The sequence below is a fragment of the Cervus canadensis genome, chromosome 1, assembly GCF_019320065.1.
Source record: "Cervus canadensis isolate Bull #8, Minnesota chromosome 1, ASM1932006v1, whole genome shotgun sequence".
Lineage (NCBI taxonomy): Eukaryota > Metazoa > Chordata > Mammalia > Artiodactyla > Cervidae > Cervus > Cervus canadensis.
In genome coordinates this window covers 107,877,412-107,888,589 of record NC_057386.1, presented here as the reverse complement: position 1 = coordinate 107,888,589, position 11,178 = coordinate 107,877,412, and the positions used below count along the sequence as shown (strand labels likewise).

At 51.1% G+C, this 11,178-nt stretch overlaps 1 protein-coding gene across 2 annotated transcripts; it reads left to right on the top strand.

Moving 5' to 3' along the window:
• Window positions 1–280: 280 nt before the first annotated feature.
• On the top strand, window positions 281–10,906 carry LOC122455068 (tubulin alpha-3 chain). Of its 2 annotated transcripts, XM_043489919.1 has the most exons (5): window positions 282–429; window positions 7,119–7,341; window positions 7,795–7,943; window positions 8,034–8,714; window positions 10,527–10,906. In XM_043489919.1, the coding sequence occupies exons 1-5, from the start codon at window positions 427–429 to the stop codon at window positions 10,821–10,823; spliced, it is 1,353 nt and encodes a 450-aa protein (XP_043345854.1). In that variant the 5' UTR covers window positions 282–426; the 3' UTR covers window positions 10,824–10,906. The 2 variants fall into 2 exon arrangements, with proteins under 2 accessions (XP_043345849.1, XP_043345854.1); XM_043489914.1 differs by lacking the exon at window positions 10,527–10,906 and having other exon boundaries at window positions 281–429; window positions 8,034–9,164.
• The last annotated feature ends 272 nt before the right edge of the window (window positions 10,907–11,178 follow it).

Genomic DNA, 11,178 nt, shown 5'->3' with positions numbered 1-11,178 from the left:
TGAAGAGGGTTTCCACGTGTCTGCCAGGCCCGCAAACCCCCTCTAGGGACCAGCCCTGCTTCTTCTCGTGCCCGGCGCAGCTCCGCAGGTTACGGATGAACCACCGGGGCCTCTATTGTCTTCCAGTCTCTGCCCTCCGCGGTGGCCCAGGAGGCACCAGCACGCAGCTTCCAGAACAAGACCTGGTCACCGCTTCCCGCCCAAAGTGAGGACCAATGAAAAGCGAGTTCGCCCGCCGGAACTGGCCAATCACCATTGCTGTCCTGGCCAGGGTGGGTCTGGCCCAGTGAGTGGTCGGAGCCAATGGCCATCTTGCGGCCGGGGAGCCAATCAGGACACGCAGTGCGGGGAAGCGCGTCGGCAGTTGGGCGCGTGGCGTCGGACTGAGAAGAGGTTGAAGAGGCCTGTGGCCCGGGGGTGACCACCATGGTAGGGGCCGGAGGGGCCTAGGGGGCAGGCCTGGGCCCGCTGAGGCGGTGGGGAACAGGACTGGAGGGCGGCGGGGCCTGGGGGCCAGGCCTGGACCGTCTGAGGGGCCTGGGGAACAGGACTGGATGGGTGGCGGGGCCGGGAGACAGGCTCAGGTGGCGGGATGGTGTCTGGAGCGTGACTTCGCAGGTGCAGTAAATGGCTCCCAGCCTCGCCGTTCCAGACTCGTCCTTCTCGAAGCAAAAGCCAGGGGTCTGTGCCTGAGCGCTCTTATTGGTCTGTGTGTGAGCTCAGGGGGGCAGTCACGGAAAGAGGCCTTGAGATAGTGAGTCACAGAAGACGGTATGTGCTGAAAAGAAGCGGCTCCCTCAATTAGATAGCATTGTGAGGTGTTCTTTTTATTTAAAGCAAAACCAAGCAAACAGGAATAGACGTGCTTACATTCCCTTTTTCTCACGTCTGGGTTTTTCATTGTTCAGACAGCCCGGCTCCCTCGTGTCAGTGTGCGAAGACCTGCGTCCTAGTTTATCATTGCCTAGTGTTCTAAGGGTGGCTGCGTGTCTTGAGCCTGTTTTGAATCGCTGGATGTTTGGGGGTTTTCCAGTCTTTTACGCGTGGAGTTGCGGGGAGGAATCTGTGCCTGCAGTGTTTCTCACTGGTGTACGTGGGACCCCAGAAGTGAATGAGAGATAGTTTCAGATTCCCTTTCATCACCAACACATATACGAGAATTCCTGTTTTCCGGCAGCAGGGTTAGGCTTCTGCCTTCGATTTATTCATATTTGTGTTCTCAAGTCATAGGTTTCTAGTTAATTGTTGAATTATTAACGACATTAATAGTTTGCACACGGGTGGAAGGCAACCAACACCTCTGTCACTACGTGTTCTAGACCAGTCACCCTTACGTGGAGAGAGGCTGGAATGATCCCTGACAGGGCTTCACCTGGCCCAGCTCACATCTCCTTTGTTCCGGATTAACTGAGACTGATGTCACCCTCCTCTCCTCATCCCTGTGGTAGCTTTCAAACTCTGAATAAAGTTCATAACTGGATTAATAGCTCACACTACCCTCTGCACTCTCCCTTTGCAATACTTGGTTTTGAGGTTTCTCTTCTTGGTTATTGAACGCCATAACATCTAGCTGCTCAAAAATATTTTCTTCGAGCAGTGAATTATTCCAAGTATAAAGTAAAGGTATCCTGTGTTACCTGACAGGTAAAAGAATGCTTCAGGATTAGGAGTCTGTGCATTAGGAGCTGTTATTTTTAGCAAAGGTGTTGTCTTGAATAAGAAAAACACAATGGTTAACACTTTTAGAAGAGCTATTCAGCCATTGTTTGTTGGTGTAACAGGGTTTTTGCAAGTTGAAATGCCAAGTTCACAGTACTTAGTTTAGCCAACAAAATTTGGAAACGTGTGGTGAGGGGGAGGTGGTGATGAGTTGGTGTGAATACAGCCTGAAATAAATTACACTGAACTCTGATAAAGCGTCAGCCATTGCAGATACCTTCCCTTTGTGTTAGAAGGGTTTATGTCTCAAGAATAATTTAATGGGAATTACAGCAGCAGAAATTTTTGTAAAATCCTATTTTCTGCATCCTAGAGGCTCATCACAACATTGAGTACCTTCTGGAGAACCTGCCTGGCCTCAGAGGGTAATGTGTTTCTGGTTCAGCATTGCAGTTTGGTTGGAATCAGAAAGAACTAGAAAATCAGCTAGGATTTGGCCCTTTTTCTTTCACTTACTAAGGACAAGACCAGAAGCTGAATTTCTAGCCTTCCAGACCTTCACTCTTAAGAGCTTGGAGTTTAAAAATCTGGGGTATGATCATGATTGTATGATGGGAAAATAATACCTGTGTTTAAAATCACCTGTCTCATGATGTGGCCATTTTGATGGCCCATTTTCTCTTCACTCGGGCTTTTTTTTTTTTCAACGTTGCTGCACTGCTTTTAGGATCCTAGTTTTTTAACCAGGAATTGAACCTGTGCCCCCTGCAGTGGAAACTTGGAGTCCTAACCCCTGGATGGCCAGAATTCCCCAGATTATCTTCTTTTGAATGAGCTTTAGTAGTGTGTGTAAGGAATTTGTCCATCTCATCTGTATCAGTAGTGAAATCCTCTTTTTCCTTCCTGATACTGGTAATTACTCTTGTCTTTTTCTGGATAAATTTGGCCAGGGGCTTTTCAGTTTGATTGTTCAGCTCCAACTAGGTGTTGGTTTCATTGACTCTTCTCTGGGTTTTTTCCCCTTCTTTTCTGTTCAGTTTCTTTTCTTTATTATACTTGCTTGTTTTGTCTGCACAACTTGGATATTTGCTCCTGTTCTAGTTGATTAAAGTAGAAGCTTGTGTGCATGCTAAGTTGCTTCAGACGTGTCCGACTTTGTGTGACCCCATAGACGGTAGCCTGCCAGGCTCCTCTGTCCATGAGATAGATTCTCCAGGCAGGAATACTGGAGTGGGTTGCCATGCCCTCCTCCGGGGGATCTTTACAACCCAGGGGTGGAATCTGAGTCTCTTGTGTCTCCTGCATTGGGCGGGCAGGCGGGTTCTTTACCACTAGCGCCACCTAGGAAGCCCCAGAAGAGTTTGTAAGGCAGGAAAAATTTTCCTCTCTGGGTTCTTCTTGGTCTAATGATCAGGTTGACAGAAGACAGATTAGCATGAGAAAATCAAATTTCACTTTATATATGTGGAAGTTCTGTCAGTATAGGACCTGAGAAGTGACAAAAGCAGGCTCTTTATATATCTTTTTAGACAAAGAATCAGTTATTTATGAAGATTTGAAGAAAGAAAGGGGTGTTTGCTAGGGGTAGCAAGTTAATGAAGAAGTAACAAAGTTTGCTTATGCAACTTTCTCAGCCTTAAACTCCCAAGATCACAGTACCCTTAGTCCTGTCCCCCTCCCTTAGTCCCTGCGGGGGCTTTGTTACCTGCTTTCAGGGGGACAGAAGAGGATCAGAGTTTTCTTCTACTGTTTGGTTATCAAGTAATTTTAATTAGAACTAATTAGTATGCCACCAGCATATTTTGGGGTGGTCTGCCCTGAGCTCCGTCAGGTTTTTTCTGTTTTAAATATTTATTTATTTGACTGCACTGGTCTTAGTTGTGGCACTTGGGATCTTTAGTTGAAGCATGTGGGATATAGTGCCTTGACCAGGGATTGAACCTGGGACCCCTGCTTTCGCAGGGCCGAGTCTTAGCCACTGGGCCAGCAGGGAAGTCTCTCCATCAGATTTTACAGGTCACTGATTTTACACACACACACACACACACACACACACACACACACCCTGCTTCTCAGTGGTAAACAATCTGACTGCCAGTGCAGGAGGTGCAGAAGATGTGGGTTCAGTTCCTGGGTTGGGAAGATCCTCTGGAGAAGGAAATGGCAACCCACTCCAGTATTCTTGCCTGGAGAATCCCATGGACAGAGGAGCCTGGTGGGCTGCAGTCCATGGGGTTGCAGAGTTGGACATGACTGAACACGTGCATGCCTGCACACACACACAGATGCAAAATACATAAATATACACACATTTCCCTTCGAGTACTGTTCTAGGTGTAGCCCACAAATTTTGTATGTCATGTTTTCATTTTTATTCCTTTCAAAATACTTTCTCATTTTCCTTGTTATCCATTCCCAAATATTTGGGGATTTCACAGACATCTTTGTGTTACTTGATTTGTAATTTAATACTAGTACAGAAAATATATTTTGTATTATTTCAATTTTTTAAAATTAAGACCTGTATTAAGAAGTGCTTGAGGACTTCCTTGGCAGTCCAGTAATTAGGACTCTGTGCTTCCAATGCAGGAGGTCTGAGAGATCCCTGGTTAGGGAACTAAGATCCCACATGGCACTGGCATGGCCCCCCCCCCCAAAAAAAAAAGGTGCTTGCAGTTTGTTGAGTTTTTAATTTTATTTTATTTTTGTTGAGTTTTTTAAAATACCAAGTTGCAGGCTTTTTTTTGATACTTATTTAGCTGAGTCAGGTCTTAGATGCAGCATGAGTGATCTCTGACCTTCACTGGGGCTTTTTGTGGGGTCTTTTTTTTTTTTTAGTTTGGCATGCAAGATCTTTATTTGCAAGTGTGTAATTTGACAAAGTTTAATATCAATATTAACATGTTGATCATCCATGAAACCATCACCTCAATCAAGATAATGACCATATCCATCACCCCCCAGTTACCTGGTGAAGAAGTGGTGAAGTTGCTCGGTCATGTCCATGGACTGTAGCTCGCCAGGCCTCTCCATCCATGGGATTTTCCAGGCAAAAAATACTGGAGTGGGTTGCTATGGCCTCCTCCAGGGGATCTTTCCAACCCAGGGATCAAACCTGGTCTCCCGCATTGCATGCAGACTCCTTACCTCTGAGCCACCAGGGACGTTACCTGGTGCCCCTTTGTAAATCCTCACTTCAGCCTCACCCCCTCTGTCTCCCCTGCCTAACCACGCCTGTGTGTTTTCTAGGATTTTATATAATGATTTTTGGATTGTTGAGTTAATTTGTTATTGTTGTTTGGATTCTTTCACTCATTTTTATGAGATTTACCCATGTTGTTGCAACACAGTTCCTTTTTATTGCTGAGTATTTCTTTTTTGTGTGTATATAAAATACACATGACAGCAGTTACCATTTTAACCATTTTAACTGTTAAGTACATTCACTTGTGGTATAACCACTATTTCCAGAACTGTTTCATCATTTCAGATCTTCTTAGTGTATAATCTGCTGGAAATTTTTTGTTGTTTTATTTTTTATATAGTCTTTAAAGGTTACTTTCCATTTATAATTATTAAAATATATAGAGTCTGTTATTAATCTCATCCAGTGTGTTTCTCATTTCAGACTCTTTCATAATTGGCAATTTGATTTAGGGTCTTTTTTTATGTATCAGATGTGTTTCTCCTTATCATGCTCATTTTTCCTGTACCTTCCTGAGGCATATAATTCTAATTCTGTCATTAATCTACTAATCATCTGTCATTTCTGGATCTTTTTCTTAAGGTTTTTATTTTGTTTTGGGGTGTACCCGATTTACAGCGTTGTGCTAGTTTTGGTGGACAGCAGAGGGACTCAGCCACACACCTGCCTGTCTCCGCTCACCCTCAGACTCCCCGCCCACCGGGCCGCCACGTGACACCGAGCAGAGTGTTCCTGCTGAGCGGTGGTTCCGCGTTACCCACATGCAGTGCACCAGTGGAGAGCAGGCATGATGAGTTGTACATTATTGGATGTCAGACTCTTGGATTTTCTTTTAGCCGTTTCTCAGCTTTCTGCTGGGATGCTATTAATATACCTGGGAAGACTTTGATCCTTCTGCGTCCTGCTCTTAAGCTTTCTCGGGTGGGTTCAGGGCAGTCTTTAGGGTCGGCCTCACTCGGCCCCACTGCTGAGGGACCTCCCCGCCCGGAGCTCTCTGCCTCAGGACGTCTTCCTGCCGTGCTGCGGCAGGCGTGGGCTCAGCCCGTCCCTCCCTGGGCCGAGCAGCCACAGTGAGGACCTGGGGCCTCCCTGCTGCCCCAGGCCCCCAGGCGCAGCTGTCTCTCCTCCAGCACCAGACTTTCCAGCTGCCTTGGCCTCTCCACACAGGACTCCCCCACTCAACCCTGGGCGATCCCGGGGCTTTGCTTGGGTCTCCTTTCTCAGCTGCAGCCTGGACATGCTGGGGCCTCTGCCGGGCTTGCCTTGTTTCCCTGCTCGGAGGACTCACTCACTGTTGTGCACTGCCTGTTGTCTAAAGACTGAGACGTGTCTGATTTTCTGAGCCATTGTTTACATCAGGTTGGTAAATCCAGCCTTGGGTGGAAACAGAATGGCTCGATGCTGATTTTGTGTAAGTTTTTACTGTTTTTTATTGAGTGTTGGAAAGACGTTTATAATGACTATATTCTTGTTTACAATTCAGGTGTGTCTCCATGCTGCATAGGCAGGTGCTCAGACAGAACATGACTTCCTCCTTTTGCATTCCAGTTCCCTATAATGAAAACGACATCTTTTTTGGGTGTTAGTTCTAGAAGGTCTTGTAGGTCTTCATAGAACCGTTCAACTTCAATTTCTTTGGCGTTCTTGATTAGGGCATACATTGGGATTACTGTGATATTGAATAGTTTGCCTTGGAAACGAACAGAGATCATTCTATCATTTTTGAGATTGCATCCAAGTACTGCATTTCGGAATCTTTTATTGACTCTGAGGGCTATTTCATTGGTTCTAAGGGATTCTTGCCCACAGTAGTAGATATAATAGTCATCTGAATTAAACTCACCCATTCCCATTCATTTTAGTTTACTGATTCCTAAAATGTCGATGTTTACTCTTGCAAATCCTGCTTTGACCTCTTCCAATGTACCTTGATTAGTGGACCTAACACTCCAGGTTCCTTGGCCATGTTGTTCTTACAGCATCGGACTTTCCTTTCACCACCAGACACGTCCACAACGGGGCGTTGTTTCTGCTTTGGCTCAGCCTTTTCTTTCCCTCTGGAGCTATTTCTCTGCTCTTCTCCAGTAGCATGTTGGGCTCCTATCGACCTGGGAAGCTTGTGAGAAAAAGTCTGAAAAGACCTTAAAAAAACCAAAAGATATTAGATCTATTAATTTAAGAAGTCAGGTACATCTGCATGCCACGCAGAGACCCCTGCCGTGTTGCTGGGCCTCACTTGTTGCTCTGCTTCCAGCGTGAGTGCATCTCCATCCACGTGGGGCAGGCGGGCGTCCAGATCGGCAACGCCTGCTGGGAGCTGTACTGCCTGGAGCATGGCATTCAGCCCGACGGCCAGATGCCCAGCGACAAGACCATCGGCGGCGGGGATGACTCCTTCAACACGTTCTTCAGCGAGACGGGGGCCGGCAAGCACGTGCCCAGGGCCGTGTTCGTGGACCTGGAGCCCACCGTGGTCGGTAGGTCCGCCCCCACTTGGCAAGGGAAGCCCAGCACCTTCGCCGGGCAGACACAGGTCAGAAGCACGAGGTAGTTTCCGAGGGGAGCGGCCACCCAGGAGACGACGGACAGTCACCCCGGAGCCCGGGAGACCCAGGCCACGGGGGTGCCCGGGGCAGTCAGGCTGGCATCGTGCAGGGTGCAGGGCCATCCCAGTGACGTCGGGGTGGGCGAGGCGCACACAGCCGCCTGGGCGCTCCCGTCCTTCGGGAACCGGCCACACTGGTGCTTGTTCCGGGTTGATGGACCCCCTGGAGCCGTGAATGGCAGATGGGCCTGTCTGTATCGGAGACTCTCCTGGGAGACCTGACCCCCGGCCTGGGAGGAGCGGCGCAGGCCTGCAGATAGGCGGGTCCCGGAGCCGCCGCGGGGGTGAGGTGGCGTCCTCCAAGCCCGGCCGCTGTCCCCCGCAGACGAGGTGCGCACGGGGACCTACAGGCAGCTCTTCCACCCGGAGCAGCTGATCACCGGGAAGGAAGATGCGGCCAACAACTATGCCCGCGGCCACTATACCATCGGCAAGGAGATCGTCGACCTGGTCCTGGACCGCATCCGCAAGCTGGTGAGAAGGGCCCGGGGGGCTCCCGGCCGGGACGGGGGCCCGGATTCTCGGCGGCGCATGCGGTCCGGCTCACGCCTCTCCCTCCCACAGGCGGACCTGTGCACGGGGCTGCAGGGCTTCCTCATCTTCCACAGCTTCGGGGGCGGCACCGGCTCGGGCTTCGCGTCGCTGCTCATGGAGCGGCTCTCGGTGGACTACGGCAAGAAGTCCAAGCTGGAGTTCGCCATCTACCCGGCGCCCCAGGTCTCCACGGCCGTGGTGGAGCCCTACAACTCCATCCTGACCACGCACACCACCCTGGAGCACTCGGACTGCGCCTTCATGGTGGACAACGAGGCCATCTACGACATCTGCCGGCGCAACCTGGACATCGAGCGGCCCACCTACACCAACCTCAACCGGCTCATCGGGCAGATCGTGTCCTCCATCACGGCCTCCCTGCGCTTCGACGGCGCCCTCAACGTGGACCTGACCGAGTTCCAGACCAACCTGGTGCCCTACCCCCGCATCCACTTCCCCCTGGCCACGTACGCCCCGGTCATCTCGGCCGAGAAGGCCTACCACGAGCAGCTGTCTGTGGCCGAGATCACCAACGCCTGCTTCGAGCCGGCCAACCAGATGGTCAAGTGTGACCCTCGCCACGGCAAGTACATGGCCTGCTGCATGCTGTACCGGGGGGACGTGGTCCCCAAAGACGTCAACGCGGCCATCGCCACCATCAAGACCAAGCGCACCATCCAGTTTGTGGACTGGTGCCCGACCGGCTTCAAGGTAGGCTGGGCGGCAGCACGTGTGCAGCTTTCTGCCCGTGGCCGGCCCCGGGGCGGGGTGCTGACCCGCCGCGGAGGGTCCCCTGTTGCCGGGCGGCTGGGCTGCTGGGACAGCAAGGTCGGTAATCAGTGTGCTGGATGCCTGGATCGTGATCAGTACTTCATGGACCTTTACTTCTTACAACCAGCCCATAGCGCCATGGGCCGATATTACCAACACCTTACACTTCAGAGACAGACGCTGAGACAGCTTTTAGAACCTCGTAGGCTCAGGGTCAGCGATGGAGGAGGGAGCTTTCAGAGACTTCTGACTGCAGGCCTGTACTCAGGTTTCCCCACTGCGCACCCAAGAACCTTGTCAGAGTCTGGTATCATTCTGTGACTGGGCTTAGATTTCACATTACTTCAGTCACCAGTTGTCACTGAATCTTAGGCAACAGTTATGCTTTTGTAAAGAGGCTCTTGTATTCATTATGTAATATTTTCTGTGGGACCAAGAGTGGTTCACTGCTGTTTCTCCAAGCCAGACTTGGAATGCCGCCTCCCACACAAAACCACACTCAGAAGTGGCTCCTCCAACTGTGTTTAGTGTCACAGTAAAACGTCTGCCCAGAGAAGAGCATCCTGAATTTGGAGCCAAGTCCCAGAAGGTCCCACTTTAGACCCGTGACCAGCAGGCTAAGTGCCTGGCCACGCCTGGGCTTGTTAACCCTGCGCCCTCTTCCTCGTTGAGTTTTTTTTCACAAGTGATCTTCATTAGATAAAGCGCTGGATCCTGCATCTGAGCCCTGATGCATCCCTTCGGTGTGCTGGGAGTTGCCATCCCCAGGGTCTTTGCAGACAAAGTGAGGACAAGTAGCAGCGATGCGTGGGTCATCGTTTTCCCATTTAAATACCGAGCTTGCCTCTGACCAGCCCACGTTGTTGCACCCACCTGGCCTCTGTCAGCCTCACTGCCAGACCCCTTGACACGGACCACCTGAGGGTGTTCGACTCACACGTGTAAATGACTCACAGGGGTAAAGTGTGTATATAACAGGTTTCACCAATTAGAAATATCCACGAAATTAAACCTTCCGTAGATGTTTGCAGGCCTTTGAGGTTAGGTCACAGGTTGGGGTTGGAAGCTTTTCTTTGCCATGCCACACGGCATGGGGGATCTTAGTCCCTGGGCCAGACGTCAGCCCTTGGCCCCTGCAGGAAACCGCAGCGTCTGGACCACCAGGGAAGTCTTTTTCTTCTTCCATTGTTCTTGGTTTGAGGACGTTTCCTTTCAGCCCTTGCTTTTGACCTTTGGAAGGCACTGCTGCCATCCACGGCCGCCTCAGCTGGGCAGCGCTGTGTGGGGTGCCGGGCCTGTGCCCAGGCTTCCCATCCTGGCCGAGTCTGTGAGCCAGAGGGGAGGCCAGTCTGGAGGGAGGTTAGGAGGTCACACTGCTGTCCCCACGCAAGACAGTTCACCCCCGATGGACGGTGTTGAATCCTCACTCGTCAGTCTGAGTGACTACGTGTTGACAGGTGTTTGCTCAGGGGTGCACCATTTTCGTGGAACCTTTTTCCATGTTTGTATCAGGTTTTCTCATTATGAAAATGTGTATGTGGCAAGATTATTTTAGTCATGCAGAAGGCTGAAAAGCTTAAGTCCTCTTCTAAAAGTGAAAATGTAGGATAATAAACACTGGCAAATACTGCCAAAAATACAGCACCCGTTCCTACATGGCATCATCTAAAGTGGGTCCACAGCCCACATTTTAAAAAACAAGCTCCCATTTCCGAGGCCACACTCCGGGTTCACTATGTTCTCCTCCGGCAGGTGGGCATCAACTACCAGCCCCCCACGGTGGTCCCGGGGGGGGACCTGGCCAAGGTGCAGCGGGCCGTGTGCATGCTGAGCAACACCACGGCCATCGCCGAGGCCTGGGCCCGCCTGGACCACAAGTTCGACCTCATGTACGCCAAGCGCGCCTTCGTGCACTGGTACGTGGGGGAGGGCATGGAGGAGGGGGAGTTCTCGGAGGCCCGGGAGGACCTGGCGGCGCTGGAGAAGGATTACGAGGAGGTGGGCGTGGACTCGGTGGAGGCGGAGGCCGAGGAAGGGGAGGAGTACTGAAGGCGGCGCGGCCGCAGCCCCGCACCCGTTTCCCCGACGGCCCCGTCACAGATGTGTTTCCCTATTAAAGTTTCTCAGGTAAACCTGTGCCTGAACAAGCTCATCTGTCTGCAGGAGTGTGGAGGACGCCCCGCTGGCTTTCAGTTCAATTTGCCATTTCCCAGGCTTCTCTGCTGGGATAGGCGGCCTAAGGCATAAGGGCCTAGAGGTGGAGTGTGGAAACCTCAGGTCTGCAGGGTCCACAGTCAGTGGACCTGCGGGTAGGATGTGGCCGCTCGGGACCCCGGGAGGAAGGGTCTTACTGCTTCTCGTGGCATGCAGGACCCACGGAGGGGTAACAGCTGTGGCCACAGCC